The sequence below is a fragment of the Oncorhynchus mykiss genome, chromosome 2 (assembly GCF_013265735.2).
Source record: "Oncorhynchus mykiss isolate Arlee chromosome 2, USDA_OmykA_1.1, whole genome shotgun sequence".
Classification (NCBI taxonomy): domain Eukaryota; kingdom Metazoa; phylum Chordata; class Actinopteri; order Salmoniformes; family Salmonidae; genus Oncorhynchus; species Oncorhynchus mykiss.
Window position 1 is genome coordinate 17055191 of NC_048566.1, and position 22118 is coordinate 17077308.

At 47.7% G+C, this 22118-nt stretch overlaps 1 protein-coding gene across 3 annotated transcripts in view; it reads right to left on the reverse strand.

The window, feature by feature from the left end:
• Window positions 1-18027: 18027 nt before the first annotated feature.
• LOC110519673 (neuronal acetylcholine receptor subunit alpha-7-like) overlaps window positions 18028-22118 on the reverse strand; it is a 68351-nt gene continuing 64260 nt past the window's right edge. For all 3 annotated transcript variants that reach the window (XM_036939693.1, XM_036939690.1, XM_036939691.1), the window contains exons 5-10: window positions 21850-21929; window positions 21496-21663; window positions 21206-21400; window positions 19926-20012; window positions 19123-19232; window positions 18028-18871 (exon numbers count right to left, since the gene is read on the reverse strand). In XM_036939693.1, coding sequence (XP_036795588.1) covers window positions 18050-18871; window positions 19123-19232; window positions 19926-20012; window positions 21206-21400; window positions 21496-21663; window positions 21850-21929 — 1462 coding nt within the window. In that variant the 3' untranslated portion in view covers window positions 18028-18049. The remainder of the gene's footprint in view (window positions 18872-19122; window positions 19233-19925; window positions 20013-21205; window positions 21401-21495; window positions 21664-21849; window positions 21930-22118) is intronic.

Below are 22118 nucleotides of genomic sequence, written 5' to 3' on the forward strand. Positions count from 1 at the left end.
ATCAGACTGTGATTGTGTTTGTCCATCGATTATTTCATTGATAAACACCCTGGTAGATATCAGGTGAAGAAGAGATAATAATGTATTGTTCCACTGAACCCAAATGCAATCTAAGATAAGTAGGTTTTCTGCTGCACCCAGAATGGACCATTTACACTATTACACCATTTTCTACACATCTTAAATCAGAATGGACCATTTACACTATTACACCATTTTCTACGCATCTTAAATCAGAATGGACCATTTACACTATTACACCATTTTCTACGCATCTTAAATCAGAATGGACCATTTACACTATTACACCATTTTCTACGCATCTTAAATCAGAATGGACCATTTACACTATTACACCATTTTCTACGCATCTTAAATCAGAATGGACCATTTACACTATTACACCATTTTCTACGCATCTTAAATCAGAATGGACCATTTACACTATTACACCATTTTCTACGCATCTTAAATCAGAATGGACCATTTACACTTACACCATTTTCTACGCATCTTAAATCAGAATGGACCATTTACACTATTACACCATTTTCTACGCATCTTAAATCAGAATGGACCATTTACACTATTACACCATTTTCTACGCATCTTAAATCAGAATGGACCATTTACACTATTACACCATTTTCTACGCATCTTAAATCAGAATGGACCATTTACACTATTACACCATTTTCTACGCATCTTAAATCAGAATGGACCATTTACACTATTACACCATTTTCTACGCATCTTAAATCAGAATGGACCATTTACACTATTACACCATTTTCTACGCATCTTAAATCAGAATGGACCATTTACACTATTACACCATTTTCTACGCATCTTAAATCAGAATGGACCATTTACACTATTACACCATTTTCTACGCATCTTAAATCAGAATGGACCATTTACACTATTACACCATTTTCTACGCATCTTAAATCAGAATGGACATATTACCACCCCCAGCTGCTCTCTCTCTTCCTCTCTCTCTCTTCCTCTTCTCTGCCTTTCCTCCCGCTCTTTCTCTTTTCCTCTAATGAGAGTGGTAAGACAATTATCCGCTGGACAGAGTGTCTTCTTATCGACCCACAGAGAGCCATCTACAACCACTAATCAAGCCGTATTGATTAGAGGGGGTGTTGATATCACATACCACTATCTTACTGATACTCAGAGACACTAAATATACACTCTGTTTTGAAACACTGACTTGAAAGTTGTCTCTCAACTCTAAACAGAAAAGATTCAGTTGATATGTCTTTGGGTCCTTTAGCCCAGGAGAAATCCAACCTGAACGTCCCTATAACATGGCTAGAACAGATTTTAAATGCAACTGTAAATCATTATTTATATTCATTCATTCTTTTCCCTCTTTTCTCATTTTCCAACTGAGCAGACACAAAATCTGATAGCATTGCACAAAGAGGTGGGTGTGTGTGGGTGGATGCATCCCTGTGCAAATGTGTGAACTGCGACAGGACAGAGGACTTGCTGCAGTCACATCCTGGCCCTGTGTTTCTAGGGGACCTGTGTATGTGCATGTTCACATCTGCATGTACAGGGCCTTCAGAAAGTGTTCACATTCCTTGACTTTTCCCACATCTTGTTACATTACAGCCTTATTCTAAAATGTATTAAATAGAGATTGTTTTGTCACTGGCCTACACACAATACCCCATAATGTCAAAGAGGAATTATGTTTTTCCACATTTTTCCACATTTTTCCTTACTTAAAAATGAAAACCTAAAATGTCTAGAGTCAATACGTTTCAACCCCTTTGTTATGACAAACCTAAATAAGTTCAGGAGTAAACATGCTCTTAACAATTGGACTCACTCTGTGTGGGATAATAGTGTTTTAACACGGTTTCTGAATAACTACCTCCCCTCTGTACCCCACACACACAATTATATTTAAGGTCCTTCGTTCAACCAATGAATTTAAAACACAGATTCAACCACAAAGACCAAAGAGGTTTTCCAATGCCTCATAGAGAAGGGCACCTATTGGTAGATGGGTAAAAATAAAAAGTAGACATTTGTATTTCTATTTATTAAGGATCCCCATTAGCCAAAGCAGCAGCAGCTTCTCATTGTGGGTTCCAGAACATTAAAAAAGATGACCTTAAATGACATTACATTTCATTACACTGTTCACAACATATTAAGTGTGTTCCCTCAGGCCACAACTCTACTATCACATATCTAGAATACAAAATCCATGTGTACGTGTGTGTAGAGTGTGTGTATCTTCACAGCCCCTGCTGTTCCATAAAGTGTATTTATATCTGTTTTTTTAAATCTAATCCTACTGCTTGCATCAGTTACCTGATGTGGAATAGAGTTGTAGCCATGGTTCCATGTACTGTAGTACTGTGTGCTTCCCATTGTCTGTTCTGGACTTTGAATATCCCTTTGAGCAGGGTGAAATCACTAATTACACTTTGGATGGTGTATCAATACACCCAGTCACTACAAAGATACAGGCGTCATTCATAACTCAGTTGGTGGAGAGGAAGGAAACCAATCAGAGATTTCACCATGAGGACAATAGCGACTTTAAAACAGTTACAGAGTTTAATGGCTGTCATAGGAAAAAACTGAGGATGGATAAACAACATTGTAGTTACTCCACAATACTTATTTAATTGACAGAGGGACAAGAAGGAAGCCTGTACAGAATAACATTTTCCAAAACAAGCGTCCTGTTAGCAACAAGCTGCTAAAGTAATACTGCAAAAATGGATTGTGGCAAAACATTTAACTTTTTGTCCTGAATGTTTGGGGAAAATCCAATAGAACACATTACTGGGGACGGGTGGTTCAGGAGAAAAACAGAAACTGAATGAAGCTATGCAACAGGAAAAATCCTAGAGGAAAACCTGGTTCAGTCTGTTTTCCACCAGACACTGAGACATGAATTCACCTTTCAGCAGGACAATAACCTAAAACACATGGCCAAATATACACTGGAGTTGCTTACCAATAAGAAGTGAATGTTTTTGAGTAGCCGAGTTACAGTTTTGATTTAAATCGACTTGAAAATCTATGGCAAGACCTCAAAATGGTTGTCTAGCAATGATCAACAACCAATTTGACAGAACTTGAAGACTTGAAAAGAATAATCCAGGTGTGGAAAGCTCTTAGAGACTTACAAAGAGAGACTCACAGCTCTTAGAGACTTACCCAGAGAGACTCACAGCTCTTAGAGACTTAGCCAGAGAGACTCACAGCTCTTAGAGACGTACCCAGAGAGACTCACAGCTATTAGAGACGTACCCAGAGAGACTCACAGCTCTGAGAGACTCACATCTCTTAGAGACTTACCCAGAGAGACTCACAGCTCTTAGAGACTTACCCAGAGAGATTCACAGCTCCTAGAGACGTACCCAGAGAGACTCACAGCTCTTAGAGATTTACTCAGAAAGACTCACAGCTCTTAGAGAGGTACCCAGAGAGACTCGCAGCTCTTAGAGATGTACCCAGAGAGATTCGCAGAGAGACTCGCAGCTCTTAGAGGCGTACCCAGAGAGACTCGCAGCTCTTAGAGACGTACCCAGAGAGACTCACAGCTCTTACAGACTTACCCAGAGAGACTCACAGCTATTAGAGACGTACCCAGAGAGACTCACAGCTCTTAGAGACTTACCCAGAGAGACTCACAGCTCTGAGAGACTCACCGCTCTTAGAGACTTATCCAGAGAGACTCACAGCTCTTAGAGACTTACCCAGAGAGATTCACAGCTCCTAGAGATGTACCCAGAGAGACTCACAGCTCTTAGAGATTTACCCAGAAAGACTCACAGCTCTTAGAGAAGTACCCAGAGAGACTCGCAGCTCTTAGAGATGTACCCAGAGAGATTCGCAGAGAGACTCGCAGCTCTTAGAGGCGTACCCAGAGAGACTCGCAGCTCTTAGAGACGTACCCAGAGAGACTCACAGCTCTTAGAGATTTACCCAGAAAGACTCACAGCTCTTAGAGAAGTACCCAGAGAGACTCGCAGCTCTTAGAGATGTACCCAGAGAGATTCGCAGAGAGACTCGCAGCTCTTAGAGGCGTACCCAGAGAGACTCACAGCTCTTAGAGACTTACCCAGAGAGACTCACAGCTCATAGAGACATACCCAGAGAGACTCACAGCTCAGAGAGACGTACCCAGAGAGACTCACAGCTCTTAGCGACGTACCCAGAGAGACTCACCGCTCTTAGACACTTTCCCAAAGAGACTCACAGCTCTTAGAGACGTACTCAGAGAGACTCACAGCTCTTAGAGATGTACCTAGAGAGACTCGCAGCTCTTAGAGACGTAGCCAGAGAGACTCACAGCTCTGAGCGACTCACAGCTCTTAGAGACTTACACAGAGAGACTCACAGCTCTTAGAGACGTACCCAGAGAGACTCACAGCTCTTAGAGACGTACCCAGAGAGACTTCTAGCTCTTCGAGATGTACCCAGAGAGACTCACAGCTCTTGGAGATTTACCCAGAGAGACTCACAGCTCTTAGAGAAGTACCCAGAGAGACTCACAGCTCTTAGAGACGTACCCAGAGAGACTCGCAGCTCTCAGAGACTTACCCAGAAATACTCGCAGCTTTTAGAGACATACCCAGAGAGACTCACAGCTCTGAGAGACTCTCAGCTCTTAGATTCTTACCCAGAGAGACTCACAGCTCATAGAGACATACCCAAAGAGACTCACAGCTCTTAGAGACGTACCCAGAGAGACTCACAGCTCCTAGAGACGTACCCAGAGAGACTCACAGCTCTTAGAGATTTACTAAGAGAGATTCGCAGAGAGACTCGCAGCTCTTAGAGATGTACCCAGAGAGTCTCGCAGCTCTTAGAGACGTACCCAGAGAGACTCACAGCTCTGAGCGACTCACAGCTCTTAGAGACTTACACAGAGAGACTCACAGCTCTTAGAGACGTACCCAGAGAGACTTCTAGCTCTTCGAGATGTACCCAGAGAGACGCACAGCTCTTAGTGACGTACCAAGAGAGACTCACAGCTCTTAGCGACGTACCCAGAGAGACTCACAGCTCTTAGAGACGTACCCAGAGAGACTCACAGCTCTGAGAGACTCACAGCTCTTAGAGACTTTCCCAAAGAGACTCACAGCTCTTAGAGACATACTCAGAGAGACTCACAGCTCTTAGAGATGTACCCAGAGAGATTCACAGCTCTTAGAGATGTACCCAGAGAGACTCACAGCTCTTAGCGACGTACCCAGAGAGACTCGCAGCTCTTAGAGATGTACCCAGAAAGACTCGTACCCAGAGAGACTCACAGCTCTGAGAGACTCACAGCTCTTAGAGACGTACCCATAGAGACTCACAGCTCTTAGAGACTTACCCAGAGAGACTCACTGCTCTTAGAGACGTACCCAGAGAGACTCACAGCTCTTAGAGACGTGCCCAGAGAGACTTCTAGCTCTTCGAGATGTACCCAGAGAGACTCACAGCTCTTTGAGATGTAACCAGAGAGACTCACAGCTCTTGGAGATTTACCCAGAGAGACTCGCAGCTCTTAGAGAAGTACCCAGAGAGACTCACAGCTCTTAGAGACGTACCCAGAGAGACTCGCAGCTCTCAGAGACTTACCCAGAGATACTCACAGCTTTTAGAGACATACCCAGAGAGACTCACAGCTCTGAGAGACTCGCAGCTCTTAGAGACGTAACCAGAGAGACTCACAGCTCTTGGAGACGTACCCAGAGAGACTCACAGCTCTTAGCGACGTACCCAGAGAGACTCACAGCTCTTAGACTTTCCCGGACAGACTCACAGCTCTTAGAGACTTTCCCAAAGAGACTCACAGCTCTTAGAGACGTACCCAGAGAGACTCACAGCTCTTAGAGACGTACCCAGAGAGATTCACAGCTCCTAGAGACGTACCCAGAGAGACTCACAGCTCTTAGAGATTTACTAAGAGAGATTCGCAGAGAGACTCGCAGCTCTTAGAGATGTACCCAGAGAGACTCACAGCTCTTAGAGACGTACCCAGAGAGACTCACAGCTCTTACAGACTTACCCAGAGAGACTCACAGCTATTAGAGACGTACCCAGAGAGACTCACAGCTCTTAGAGACTTACCCAGAGAGACTGACACCTCTTAGAGACGTACCCAGAGAGACTCACAGCTCTTAGGGACGTACCCAGAGAGACTCGCAGCTCTCAGAGACTTACCCAGAGAGACTCGCAGCTCTTAGAGATGTACCCAGAGAGACTAACAGCTCTTGGAGATTTACCCAGAGAGACTCACAGCTCTTAGAGACGTACCGAGAGAGACTCGCAGCTCTTAGCGACGTACCCAGAGAGACTAACAGCTCTTAGAGATTTACCCAGAGAGACTCACAGCTCTTAGAGACGTACCGAGAGAGACTCACAGCTCTTAGCGACGTACCCAGAGAGACTCACAGCTCTTAGAGACGTACCCAGAGAGAGTCGCAGCTCTCAGAGACTTACCCAGAGAGACTCGCAGCTCTTAAAGACGTACCCAGAGAGACTCACAGCCTTTGGAGACGTACCCAGAGAGACTCACAGCTCTTAGCGACGTACCCAGAGAGACTCACAGCTCTTAGAGACGTTCTCAGAGAGACTCACAGCTCTTAGAGATGTACTCAGAGAGACTCCCAGCTCTTAGAGATGTACCCAGAGAAATTCACAGCTCTTAGAGACGTACCCAGAGAGACTCGCAGATCTTAGAGATGTACCCAGAGAGACTCACAGCTCTGAGCGACTCACAGCTCTTAGAGACTTACACAGAGAGACTCACAGCTCTTAGAGACGTACCCAGAGAGACTCACAGCTCTTAGAGACGTACTCAGAGAGACTCACAGCTCTTAGCGACGTACCCAGAGAGACTCACAGCTCTTAGAGACGTACCCAGAGAGACTCACAGCTCTTAGAGACGTACCCAGAGAGACTCACAGCTCTGAGAGACCCACAGCTCTGAGAGACTTACCCAGAGAGATTCACAGCTCTTAGAGATTTCCCCAGAGAGATTCACAGCTCTTGGAGATGTACCCAGAGAGACTCACAGCTCTTGGAGATTTACCCAAAGAGACTAACAGCTCTTAGAGTGGTACCCAGAGAGACTCGCAGCTCTTAGAGATGTACCCAGAGAGTCTCGCAGCTCTTAGAGACGTACCCAGAGAGACTCACAGCTCTGAGCGACTCACAGCTCTTAGAGACTTACACAGAGAGACTCACAGCTCTTAGAGACGTACCCAGAGAGACTTCTAGCTCTTCGAGATGTACCCAGAGAGACGCACAGCTCTTAGTGACGTACCAAGAGAGACTCACAGCTCTTAGCGACGTACCCAGAGAGACTCACAGCTCTTAGAGACGTACCCAGAGAGACTCACAGCTCTGAGAGACTCACAGCTCTTAGAGACTTTCCCAAAGAGACTCACAGCTCTTAGAGACGTACTCAGAGAGACTCAAAGCTCTTAGAGATGTACCCAGAGAGATTCACAGCTCTTAGAGATGTACCCAGAGAGACTCACAGCTCTTAGCGACGTACCCAGAGAGACTCGCAGCTCTTAGAGATGTACCCAGAAAGACTCGTACCCAGAGAGACTCACAGCTCTGAGAGACTCACAGCTCTTAGAGACGTACCCATAGAGACTCACAGCTCTTAGAGACTTACCCAGAGAGACTCACTGCTCTTAGAGACGTACCCAGAGAGACTCACAGCTCTTAGAGACTTACCCAGAGAGACTCACACCTCTTAGAGACGTACCCAGAGAGACTCGCAGCTCTGAGAGATGTACCCAGAGAGACTCGCAGCTCTTAGAGTCTTACTCAGAGAGACTCACAGCTCTTAGCGACGTACCCAGAGAGACTCACAGATCTTAGAGATGTACCAAGAGAGACTCACACCTCTGAGAGACTCACAGCTCTAAGAGACTTACCCAGAGAGACTCACAGCTCTTAGAGAATTTCCCAAAGAGACTCACAGCCCTTAGAGATGTACCCAGAGAGACTGACAGCTCTTGGAGATTTACCCAGAGAGACTCACAGCTCTTAGAGACGTACCCTGAGAGACTCGCAGCTCTTTGAGATGTACCCAGAGAGACCCGCAGCTCTTAGAGACTTACCCAGAGAGACACGCAGCTCTTAGAGACTTACCCAGAGAGACTCGCAGCTCTTAGAGACGTTCCTAGAGAGACTCACAGCTCTGAGCGACTCACAGCTCTTAGAGACGTACCCAGAGAGACTCACAGCTCTGAGCGACTCACAGCTCTTAGAGACTTACACAGAGAGACTCACAGCTCTTAGAGACGTACCCAGAGAGACTCACAGCTCTTAGAGACGTGCCCAGAGAGACTTCTAGCTCTTCGAGATGTACCCAGAGAGACTCACAGCTCTTTGAGATGTAACCAGAGAGACTCACAGCTCTTGGAGATTTACCCAGAGAGACTCGCAGCTCTTAGAGAAGTACCCAGAGAGACTCACAGCTCTTAGAGACGTACCCAGAGAGACTCGCAGCTCTCAGAGACTTACCCAGAGATACTCGCAGCTTTTAGAGACATACCCAGAGAGACTCACAGCTCTGAGAGACTCGCAGCTCTTAGAGACGTACCCAGAGAGACTCACAGCTCTTGGAGACGTACCCAGAGAGACTCACAGCTCTTAGCGACGTACCCAGAGAGACTCACATGTCTTAGACTTTCCCGGACAGACTCACAGCTCTTAGAGACTTTCCCAAAGAGACTCACAGCTCTTAGAGACGTACCCAGAGAGACTGACAGCTCTTGGAGATTTACCCAGAGAGACTCACAGCTCTTAGAGACGTACCCTGAGAGACTCGCAGCTCTTTGAGATGTACCCAGAGAGACCCGCAGCTCTTAGAGACTTACCCAGAGAGACACGCAGCTCTTAGAGACTTACCCAGAGAGACTCGCAGCTCTTAGAGACGTTCCCAGAGAGACTCACAGCTCTGAGCGACTCACAGCTCTTAGAGACGTACCCAGAGAGACTCACAGCTCTGAGCGACTCACAGCTCTTAGAGACTTACACAGAGAGACTCACAGCTCTTAGAGACGTACCCAGAGAGACTCACAGCTCTTAGAGACGTGCCCAGAGAGACTTCTAGCTCTTCGAGATGTACCCAGAGAGACTCACAGCTCTTTGAGATGTAACCAGAGAGACTCACAGCTCTTGGAGATTTACCCAGAGAGACTCGCAGCTCTTAGAGAAGTACCCAGAGAGACTCACAGCTCTTAGAGACGTACCCAGAGAGACTCGCAGCTCTCAGAGACTTACCCAGAGATACTCGCAGCTTTTAGAGACATACCCAGAGAGACTCACAGCTCTGAGAGACTCGCAGCTCTTAGAGACGTACCCAGAGAGACTCACAGCTCTTGGAGACGTACCCAGAGAGACTCACAGCTCTTAGCGACGTACCCAGAGAGACTCACAGCTCTTAGACTTTCCCGGACAGACTCACAGCTCTTAGAGACTTTCCCAAAGAGACTCACAGCTCTTAGAGACGTACCCAGAGAGACTCACAGCTCTTAGAGACGTACCCAGAGAGATTCACAGCTCCTAGAGACGTACCCAGAGAGACTCACAGCTCTTAGAGATTTACTAAGAGAGATTCGCAGAGAGACTCGCAGCTCTTAGAGATGTACCCAGAGAGACTCAAAGCTCTTAGAGACGTACCCAGAGAGACTCACAGCTCTGAGAGACTCGCAGCTCTTAGAGACGTACCCAGAGAGACTCACAGCTCTTGGAGACGTACCCAGAGAGACTCACAGCTCTTAGTGACGTACCCAGAGAGACTCACAGCTCTTAGACTTTCCCGGACAGACTCACAGCTCTTAGAGACTCTCCCAAAGAGACTCACAGCTCTTAGAGACGTACCCAGAGAGACTCACAGCTCTTAGAGACGTACCCAGAGAGATTCACAGCTCCTAGAGACGTACCCAGAGAGACTCACAGCTCTTAGAGATTTACTAAGAGAGATTCGCAGAGAGACTCGCAGCTCTTAGAGATGTACCCAGAGAGACTCACAGCTCTTAGAGACGTACCCAGAGAGACTCACAGCTCTTACAGACTTACCCAGAGAGACTCACAGCTCTTAGGGACGTACCCAGAGAGACTCGCAGCTCTCAGAGACTTACCCAGAGAGACTCGCAGCTCTTAGAGACGTTCCCAGAGAGACTCACAGCTCTGAGCGACTCACAGCTCTTAGAGACGTACCCAGAGAGACTCACAGCTCTGAGCGACTCACAGCTCTTAGAGACTTACACAAAGAGACTCACAGCTCTTAGAGACGTACCCAGAGAGACTCACAGCTCTTAGAGACGTGCCCAGAGAGACTTCTAGCTCTTCGAGATGTACCCAGAGAGACTCACAGCTCTTTGAGATGTAACCAGAGAGACTCACAGCTCTTGGAGATTTACCCAGAGAGACTCGCAGCTCTTAGAGAAGTACCCAGAGAGACTCACAGCTCTTAGAGACGTACCCAGAGAGACTCGCAGCTCTCAGAGACTTACCCAGAGATACTCGCAGCTTTTAGAGACATACCCAGAGAGACTCACAGCTCTGAGAGACTCGCAGCTCTTAGAGACGTACCCAGAGAGACTCACAGCTCTTGGAGACGTACCCAGAGAGACTCACAGCTCTTAGACTTTCCCGGACAGACTCACAGCTCTTAGAGACTTTCCCAAAGAGACTCACAGCTCTTAGAGACGTACCCAGAGAGACTCACAGCTCTTAGAGACGTACCCAGAGAGATTCACAGCTCCTAGAGACGTACCCAGAGAGACTCACAGCTCTTAGAGATTTACTAAGAGAGATTCGCAGAGAGACTCGCAGCTCTTAGAGATGTACCCAGAGAGATTCACAGCTCTTAGAGACGTACCCAGAGAGACTCACAGCTCTTACAGACTTACCCAGAGAGACTCACAGCTATTAGAGACGTACCCAGAGAGACTCACAGCTCTTAGAGACTTACCCAGAGAGACTGACACCTCTTAGAGACGTACCCAGAGAGACTCACAGCTCTTAGGGACGTACCCAGAGAGACTCGCAGCTCTCAGAGACTTACCCAGAGAGACTCGCAGCTCTTAGAGACGTACCCAGAGAGACTCACAGCTCTGAGAGACTCACAGCTCTTAGAGACTTACCCAGAGAGACTCACAGCTCTTAGAGACGTACCCAGAGAGACTCACAGCTCTTAGAGACATACCCATAGAGACTCACAGCTCTTGGAGACGTACCCAGAGAGACTCACAGCTCTTAGAGACGTACCCAGAGAGACTCACAGCTCTGAGAGACTCACATCTCTTAGAGACTTACCCAGAGAGACTCACGGCTCTTAGAGACATACCCATAGAGACTCACAGCTCTTGGAGACGTACCCAGAGAGACTCACAGCTCTTAGCGACGTACCCAGAGAGACTCACAGCTCTTAGAGACTTTCCCAAAGACACTCACAGCTCTTAGAGACGTACTCAGAGAGACTCACAGCTCTTAGAGATGTACCCAGAGAGATTCACAGCTCTTAGAGATGTACCCAGAGAGACTCACAGCTCTTGGAGATTTACCCAGAGAGACTCACAGCTCTTAGAGTGGTACCCAGAGAGACTCACAGCTCTTAGACTTTCCCAGAGAGACTCACAGCTCTTAGAGACGTTCTCAGAGAGACTCACAGCTCTTAGAGATGTACTCAGAGAGACTCCCAGCTCTTAGAGATGTACCCAGAGAGATTCACAGCTCTTAGAGACATACCCAGAGAGACTCGCAGCTCTTAGAGATGTACCCAGAGAGACTCACAGCTCTGAGCGACTCACAGCTCTTAGAGACTTACACAGAGAGACTCACAGCTCTTAGAGACGTACCCAGAGAGACTCACAGCTCTCAGAGACGTACTCAGAGAGACTAACAGCTCTTAGCGATGTACCCAGAGAGACTCACAGCTCTTAGAGACGTACCCAGAGAGACTCGCAGCTCTCAGAGACTTACCCAGAGAGACTCGCAGCTCTTAGAGACGTACCCAGAGAGACTCACAGCTCTGAGAGACCCACAGCTCTTAGAGACTTACCCAGAGAGATTCACAGCTCTTAGAGATTTCCCCAGAGAGATTCACAGCTCTTAGAGATGTACCCAGAGAGACTCACAGCTCTTGGAGATTTACCCAGAGAGACTCACAGCTCTTAGAGTGGTACCCAGAGAGACTCGCAGCTCTTAGAGATGTACCCAGAGAGACTTACAGCTCTAAGAGACGTACCCAGAGAGACTCACAGCTCTGAGCGACTCACAGCTCTTAGAGACTTACACAGAGAGACTTCCAGCTCTTAAGAGACGTACCCAGAGAGACTTCTAGCTCTTCGAGATGTACCCAGAGAGACTCACAGCTCTTAGAGACGTACCAAGAGAGACTCACAGCTCTTAGCGACGTACCCAGAGAGACTCACAGCTCTTAGAGACGTACCCAGAGAGACTCACAGCTCTGAGAGACTCACAGCTCTTAGAGACTTTCCCAAAGAGACTCACAGCTCTTAGAGACGTACTCAGAGAGACTCACAGCTCTTAGAGATGTACCCAGAGAGATTCACAGCTCTTAGAGATGTACCCAGAGAGACTCACAGCTCTTAGAGACGTACCCAGAGAGACTCGCAGCTCTTAGAGATGTACCCAGAGAGACTCATACCCAGAGAGAATCACAGCTCTGAGAGACTCACAGCTCTTAGAGACGTACCCAGTCTTGCTCATGATGCTACATTGAAGCTGTTTAGTACTGCTGTCAGATATAGAATCGCCAATCACCCTCTCCCCCGCCCCCTCCTCCATTAACGACCAATCAGTTAAAACCCTGTTTCTCTACCACTTGCGTTGTCAGCACTTTCCTCTACCCCCATTTCTCCCCTCTACATATCTCTCTCTCGTCCTCTCCCTAACTCACTATGCATCACTCAATCTCTCTCTGCCTATCTCTATCCCATATCTCTCTCTGCCTCTGTCTCTCTCTGTCTCTGCATCTCTCCCTCTCCTTCCCTTCCTCAACCTCTCCCTCTGCCTCTCTCTCTCTCTGTCTCACTCCTTCTCTGTATCTCTCCCTCTCCTTCCCTTCCTAAACCTCTCCCTCTGCATCTCTCCATCTCCTTCCCGTCCTCCACCTCTCCCTCTGCCTCTCTCTCTCTGTCTCTACATCTCTCCCTCTCCTTCCCTTCCTCCACCTCTCCCTCTGCCTCTCTCTCTCTCTCTCTCTCTCTCTCTCTCTCTCCGTCTCTGCATCTCTCCCTCTCCTCTCCTTCCCTTCCCCACCTCTCCCTCTGCATCTCTCCCTCTCCTTCCCTTCCTCCACCTCTCTCTCTGCATCTCTGCATCTCTCCCTCTCCTTCCCTTCCTCCACCTCTTCGTCTGCGTCCCTGTTAAGTACTCTCTGTCTCTGCGTCTCTGTTAACTACTCTCTGTCTCTGAGTCTCTGTTAACTACTCTCTGTCTCTGCGTCCCTGTTAACTACTCTCCGTCTCTGTTAACTACTCTTTGTCTCTGCGTCTCTGTTAACTACTCTCTCCCTCTGCGTCCCTGTTAACTACTCTCTCCCTCTGCGTCCCTGTTAACTACTCTCTGTCTCTGCGTCTCTGTTAACTACTCTCTGTCTCTGCGTTTCTGTTAACTACTCTCTGTCTCTGCATCCCTGTTAACTACTCTCTCCCTCTGCGTCTCTGTTAACTACTCTCTGTCTCTGCGTCTCTGTTAACTACTCTCTGTCTCTGCGTCCCTGTTAACTACACTCTCCCTCTGCGCCTCGGTTAACTACTCTCTCCCTCTGCGTCCCTGTTAACTACTCTCTGTCTCTGCGTCCCTGTTAACTACTCTCTGTCTCTGCGTCCCTGTTAACTACTCTCTGTCTCTGCGTCCCTGTTAACTACTCTCCGTCTCTGTTAACTACTCTTTGTCTCTGCGTCTCTGTTAACTACTCTCTGTCTCTGCGTCTCTGTTAACTACTCTCTGTCTCTGCGTCTCTGTTAACTACTCTCTGTCTCTGCGTCTCTGTTAACTACTCTCTGTCTCTGCGTCTCTGTTAACTACTCTCTGTCTCTGCGTCTCTGTTAACTACTCTCTGTCTCTGCGTCTCTGTTAACTACTCTCTGTCTCTGCGTCCCTGTTAACTACTCTCTGTCTCTGCGTCCCTGTTAACTACTCTCTGTCTCTGCGTCCCTGTTAACTACTCTCCGTCTCTGCGTCTCTGTTAACTACTCTCTGTCTCTGCGTCTCTGTTAACTACTCTCTGTCTCTGCGTCTCTGTTAACTACTCTCTGTCTCTGCGTCTCTGTTAACTACTCTCTGTCTCTGCGTCTCTGTTAACTACTCTCTGTCTCTGCGTCTGTTAACTACTCTCTGTCTCTGCGTCTCTGTTAACTACTCTCCGTCTCTGCGTCTCTGTTAACTACTCTCTGGCTCTGCGTCTCTGTTAACTACTCTCTGTCTCTCTGTCTCTGTTAACTACTCTCTTTCTCTGTTAACTACTCTCTGTCTCTGTTAACTACTCTCTGTCTCTGTTAACTACTCTCTGTCTCTGTGTCTCTGTTAACTACTCTCTGTCTCTGTTAACCTGTTAGAGCTCTAGGGGCGCTATTTCATTTTTGGATAAAAAACGTTCCCGTTTTAAGCGCGATATTTTGTCACGAAAAGATGCTCGACTATGCATATTCTTGACAGTTTTGGAAAGAAAACACTCTGAAGTTTCAGAATCTGCAAAGATTTTGTCTGTAAGTGCCCCAGAACTCATTCTACAGGCGAAACCAAGATGATGCATCACCCAGGAATTAGCAGAATTTCTGAAGCTCTGTTTTCCATTCTCTCCTTATATGGCTGTGATTGCGCAACGAATGAGCCTACACTTTCTGTCGTTCGCCCAAGGTCTTAGCAGCATTGTGACGTATTTGTAGGCATATCATTGGAAGATTGACCATAAGAGACTACATTTTCCAAGTGTCCGCCTGGTGTCCTGCGTCGAATTCGGTGCGCAATTGCCAGCTGCTTTTACTTTACCATTTGATTCAGGGGAGAAAGCATGTGTCCAAGAACGATGTATCAATGAAGAGATATGTGAAAAACACCTTGATGATTGATTCTAAACAACGTTTGCCATGTTTTCAGTCGATATTATGGAGTTAATTTGGAAAAAAGTTTGCGTTTTGAGGACTGAATTTATGGATTTTTTTTGGTAGCCAAATGTGATGTATAAAACGGAGCTATTTCTAATACACAAGGAATCTTTTTGGAAAAACTGAGCATCTGCTATCTAACTGAGAGTATCCTCATTGAAAACATCAGAAGTTCTTCAAAGGTAAATGATTTTATTTGAAGGCTTTTATGTTTTTGTTAATGTTGCGTGCTGGATGCTAACGCTAATGCTAACGCTAAATGCTAATGCGAAATGCTAACTCTAGCTAGCTACTTTTACACAAATTATTGTTTTCCTATGGTTGAGAAGCATATTTTGAAAATCTGAGATGACAGTGTTGTTTACAAAAGGCTAAGCTTGAGAGATGGCATATTTATTTCATTTAATTTGCGATTTTCATAAATAGTTAACGTTGTGTTATGCTAATGAGCTTGCTGATAGATTTACACAATCCTGGATACAGGGGTTTTTTCATAGCTAAACGTGACGCAGAAAACGGAGCGATTTGTCCTAAACAAATAATCTTTCAGGAAAAACTGAACATTTGCTATGTGAGAGTCTCCTCATTGAAAACATCTGAAGTTCTTCAAAGGTAAATGATTTTTTTGAATGCTTTTCTGTTTTTTTGTGTAAATGTTGCCAGCTGAATGCTAATGCTAAATGCTACGTTAGCCATCAATACTGTTACACAAATGCTTGTTTTGCAATGGTTGAGAAGCATATTTTGAAAATCTGAGATGACAGTGTTGTTAACAAAAGGCTAAGCTTGAGAGCTAGCATATTTATTTCATTTCATTTGCGATTTTCATGAATAGTTAACGTTGCGTTATGGTAATGAGCTTGAGTCTGTATTCACGAACCCGGATCCGGGATGGGGAGATCAGAAAGGTTAACTACTCTCTGTCTCTGCGTCTCTGTTAACTACTCTTAGTCTCTGCGTCTCTGTTAACTACTCTCTGTATCTGTGTCTCTGTTAACTACTCTCTGTCTCTGCGTCCCTGTTAACTACTCTCTGTCTCTGCGTCCCTGTTAACTACTCTCTGTCTCTGCATCTCTGTTATCTACTCTCTGTCTCTGCATCTCTGTTAACTACTCTCTGTCTCTGCATCTCTGTTAACTACTCTCTGTCTCTGCGTCTCTTTTAACTACTCTCTGTCTCTGCGTCTCTGTTAACTACTCTCCGTCTCTGCGTCTCTGTTAACTACTCTCTGTCTCTGCGTCTCTGTTAACTACTCTCTGTCTCTCTGTCTCTGTTAACTACTCTCTGTCTCTGTTAACTACTCTTTGTCTCTGTGTCTCTGTTAACTACTCTCTGTCTCTGTTAACTACTCTCTGTCTCTGCGTCTCTGTTAACTACTCTCAGTCTCTGTTAACTACTCTCTGTCTCTGCGTCTCTGTTAACTACTCTCTGTCTCTGCGTCCCTGTTAACTACTCTCTCCCTCTGCGTCTCTGTTAACTACTCTCTGTCTCTGCGAACTACTCTCTGTCTCTGCGTCTCTGTTAACTACTCTCTGTCTCTGCGTCCCTGTTAACTACTCTCTCCCTCTGCGTCCCTGTTAACTACTCTCTGTCTCTGCGTCCCTGTTAACTACTCTCTGTCTCTGCATCTCTGTTAACTACTCTCTGTCTCTGCGTCTCTGTTAACTACTCTCTGTCTCTGCGTCCCTGTTAACTACTCTCTGTCTCTGCATCTCTGTTAACTACTCTCTGTCTCTGCGTCTCTGTTAACTACTCTCTGTCTCTGTGTCCCTGTTAACTACTCTCTGTCTCTGTTAACTACTCTCTGTCTCTGCGTCTCTGTTAACTACTCTCTGTTTCTGCGTCTCTGTTAACTACTCTCTGTCTATGCGTCTCTGTCTTCGATCGGAGGGAGACTGTCCAGAAAAGACATAGAAAAGTAGAAAACAATATTATTTATTTTGAGATGCAAAACGTAGACTGACACCTATTGTAGTTCCTCCAGACAGTCTGTCAACAACCAGTTATGTTTTCTTTATTAAAAGTATTATTTGAAAGTGACAGTGAGCGAGAGAGAGAGAACAGAGAAAGTTTCTCTTGCCAGAATCTGGTGCCAAAATCAACATGTTTTTTTGTGAATAATTCACACGTCTGTGAGTGGGTCTTTTGGCTGCAGCAGTGCTGAGCTGAGGCCTGCCCAGTTTGAGCTCGGACCACTCTGTCCAATTCCCACCATCATATCACATTTATTAACACATGGCCAAAGGACAATAACATCATCATCAGTGAAGGATTTGACACATAACTCCCTACATTAGCCAAACTGGGCATGAAGACCCAGAAGACAGAAGAATTGCACAGTAAGCACTTTGAATTTGGGCAGGCCACATATCTGAACAGTTCCACCATGTAGAATCACAAGTTCACTTTTTGTAACATGATGAGGTGACAAGAAACTCAAGTGACTCCAGTTTCCACATGGTAAGTCTGTAAAGCCATAATCCATTAAGATAGCAACGGGCCTCTCCTCCCTCCTCTTCCCCCTCTCTCCCCTTCCCCTTCTCTCCTCCTCCCCCTCTCTCCTCTTCCCCCTCTCTCCTCTTCCCCTCTCTCCTCCCCCTCTCTCCTCTTCCCCCTCTCCTCCTCCCTCTCTCTCTTCCCCCTCTATCCTCTCCCCCTCTCTCCTCTTCCCACTCTCTAGACCCCTCTCTCCTCTTCCCCCTCTCCACCTCCCCTCTCTCTTCCCCATCTATCCTCTCCCCCCTTTCTCCTCTTCCCCTCTCCTCCTCCCCCTCTCTCCTCCTCCCCCTCTCTCCTCTTCCCCCTCTCTCCTCTCTCCTCCCCCTCTTTCCTCTTCCCCTTCTCCCCCCCTCCTCTTCCCCCTCTCCCCCCTCTCCTCTCCCCCCTCTCCTCCTCCCCCTCTCTCCTTCTCAGAAGAAGTCCTTGGAGGCGGCCTCCACAAAGTTGGGTGCGGCCATGAGGATGGTGATGGTACAAATTATATTGAACACACTGAACCCCACCAGACACAGACGGTCAATGACCGCCGCTGCAAACTGCCACTTCTCCGCCACGCTCACCCTGCGGTCCTGCTCACGGAAACGATTGGCCAGGAACTGCACTTCCTCCAGCAGGGCCTGGAGCTGGGCCTCCACTACCCCAGCCTGGAACACCCTGGCCTGGGCATGGCAAGTACCCGCTTCGACTGCTCCAGCCCCAGCCTCCACACAGCTGGAGCCTGAGGGGTCAGGGTCCAGAGATGTGGGGGGTTGTGGAAGGGGGCTACCAAACATTGTGGAGGAGGGTGGGTGGTGGTGGAGGATTGGGGTGTCAGAACCCCTTCCTCCTCCTCCTCTCCAGGTGACAGCAGGGTCTGGTTCAATAGGATTCTGGAAGCCAATGTAGGGCCGGTGTCCATTTGGCTGAGGGTGGGGGTGGGGGGTGGAGGGGAGATTTGGGGTAGGGTGAATATTAGGCTGGAGGTTTGGGTTATGGTTGGGATAGGACTGGAGGGTTGGGTTGGACGGTGGGTGTGGTAGGGGCTGACTGAGCTGGCTTAGACTGGCCTGCAGAGAGGTGAGGCTCTGGGGGAGGGTGGAGGGGGCTGGGGTGGTGGTGGTGGTGGTAGGGGGAGAGAAGCAGGTCTTGGTCTGGGGGTTGGAGGGGCTGTGGTGGGGTGTGAGCTCACCCCACTCTCCTGGACGCTTCATCCTCAGAAACCAGGGAACCCACTGGAGTAGAACCAACTCAACCTGAGAGACACACACAGAGAGAGAGTAGGCAAGAGGACCCAGATACCCATTGTGGCAGAAGAAACAGAGATAGGGAGAGGACACACACACATAGATAAGATGAACCAGGGAATGTACTGCAGCAGAACAAACTGCACCTGATAGAAGAGGACAGGACACACACAAGGTCCAGACATTCACAGATATGAGAGGAACACACACAGACAGTCACAGACACACGTCATAATCAGTAGACAGACAGAGAGCCTCACCCATTGAGGCATGTCTCCACTGTTGGGGTCGTGGTGATGGTACTGAAGTACAACTACAGTCGCCACCACTGACATCCCTACGGTAACCATGGTACTCACAAAATACTGACCTAGGATGGAGACACAGTATTATAGTACACTGTAATGGAATAGGTTCCGTAGATTAGGTCTTAGGAGCATGATTAGACACTACCACTTCCACACTCCATCCCCAGGGGGCAGCACCAACAGGGTCAGGGCTACGCTCTGCCAGGAAGCCTTCATAAGTCCACAAGCGCGAGCAATCAGGAGTGGCTTTAGAGCAAGTCTCTGAATGTCCCTGAGTGGCCCAGCCAGAGCCCGGACTTGAACCCGATCGAACATCTCTGGAGAGACCTGGAAATAGCTGTGCAACAACGCTCCCCATCCAACCTGACAGAGCTTGAGATGATCTGCAGAGAAGAATGGGAGAAACTCCCCAAATACAGCTGTGCCAAGCTCGTAGTGTCATACCCAAGACTCAATGTAGAATCGCTGCCAAAGGTGCTCCAACAAAGTACTGAGTAAAGGGTCTGAATACTTATGTAAATTTGATATTTATAAATTAGCAAACATTTCTAAAAACCTGTTTTAGCTTTGTCATTGTGGGATATTGTGTGTAAATTGATGAGTGGAAAAAACTATTTCATACATTTTATAATAAGGCTGTAAATTCAAGGGGTCTGAATACTTTCCGAAGTCACTGTATATATTAGCAGGCTAGTTAAATGCGTACGCACACCAGGCATGCGCACACACTTGCATACACACACACAGTTACTTACCTATCAGTGGTATGGAGTCTGAGGTAGCTGGCATAATCTCAGCCACCAGCAACATGAAGACAGTCAGAGAGAGAAGAACTGTAATGCCTGGAGAGAGAGATGGGGAAAATGATATTATTACACTGGGAAATACAGCAATACTTGTGGGTAGTACAATTCTCCATCTCTCTGCCAACTCACCCCACCCATCCATCTCTCCCCCATCTCTGTCCCTCCCCTTCTCCCTTTTCTCCCTACATCTCTGTCCTTCCCCTCCCCACCCCCCTTCTCTCCCTCTATCACTGTCCCTCACCTCCCCGCCCCTTCTCTCCCTCTATCACTGTCCCTCAGATCCCCACCCCTTCTCTCCCTCTATCACTGTCCCTCACCTCCCCGCCCCTTCTCTCCCTCTATCACTGTCCCTCACCTCCCCGGCCCTTCTCTCCCTCTATCACTGTCCCTCACCTCCCTGCCCCCTTCTCTCCCTCTATCACTGTCCCTCACCTCCCCGGCCCTTCTCTCCCTCTATCACTGTCCCTCACCTCCCCACCCCTCTTCTTTCCCTATATCACTGTCCCTCACCTCCCTGCCCCCTTCTCTCCCTCTATCACTGTCCCTCCCCTCCCTGCCCCCTTCTCTCCCTCTATCACTGTCCCTCAGATCCCTGCCCCTTCTCTCCCTCTATCACTGTCCCTCACCTCCCCACCCCTCTTCTTTCCCTCTATCACTGTCCCTCACCTCCCTGCCCCCTTCTCTCCCTCTATCACTGTCCATCCTCTCCCTGCCCCCTTCCCTCCCTCTATCACTGTCCCTCACCTCCCTGCCCCCATCTCTCCCTCTATCACTGTCCCTCCTCTCCCTGCCCCCTTCTCTCCCTCTATCACTGTCCCTCCTCTCCCTGCCCCCTTCTCTCCCTCTATCACTGTCCCTCACCTCCCTGCCCCCTTCTCTCCCTCTATCACTGTCCCTCACCTCCCCACCCCTCTTCTCTCCCTCTATCACTGTCCCTCACCTCCCCACCCCTCTTCTTTCCCTCTATCACTGTCCCTCACCTCCCCACCCCTCTTCTCTCCCTCCATCTCTGTCGCTCCCCTCTGCTCTCTGTCTTTCTGATTGTAAACATTTAATAGAGTTTTTCTTGGAACACTGCAGAATTACTGACACAGAAACAGTAAAAGAGAGAGGTCAGGTACGGAGAAAAGAGCGGAAACGCCACATCTCTGTCTCCATCCCTGCTCCCTTATACCCTCCCTCCGCCTGTCCTCCATCTCCCCCTCTTATCCTCCTCCCCCTTTCCTCACCCAGACCGATCTTCTCCCCCGATCGGGCTGGCAGTATGAACAACAGCAGTGTCAAGGAGGAGATGAGAACACAGGGGACGAGGAGGTTGAGAGCGTAGAATAGAGTTCTCCGTCGTAGGGTCACAACAAAGGTCACGTCAGAGTAGGGCTCTGTACAGCACTCATAAAATATCTCATGACGATCACCTGGTACACCTACAAGAGGGGGCAGGAAAGAGGGAGTGAGAGATTAGAAAGTAATATGGGGGAGAGAGAGATACAAGAGGGTCGGGGGCAGACAGTTCTCTCACCCAGCAGGTCCCACTCTCCATTGGACATGTATCCTGACAGGTCAGCCTCCTGCATCTGGAGGTCCAGCAGCCAGCCGTCAAACGTCCACGAGCCAAACTTCAGCTCACACCGTTGGATGTCAAATGGAAACCAACGCACGTCCACATTACACGCACTGCTGAAAATACCTGGGACAGATAGGGGGAAGGTGAGAGAGTAGGAGAGAGGGAGTGAGAGAAGGGAGAAGATGAAACAGACATTGAGAGAGAAGTGCATTACTGGTATGTCTATGTGAAACTATGAATATCCCTAAAATGAGAGAGGGGAAGGTCAGGGAAGAATAAAAAGAGAGAAAGGTTGATCTATAGACTTACCTGGAGGTAGGTACTCACAGAATCCACTGGAGTTGACCAGCACATAGCTCTTAAAGGTGGCATCAAACTTATCATGAGCACTGCGAAGGACAAAAAATAAAGATCAGCAAGGTATACAGTGGGGAGAACAAGTATTTGATACACTGCCGATTTTGCAGGTTTTCCTACTTACTAAGCATGTAGAGGTCTGTAATTAGGTAGGTACACATAGGTACACTTCAACTGTGAGAGACGGAATCTAAAACAAAATCCAGAAAATCACATTGTAT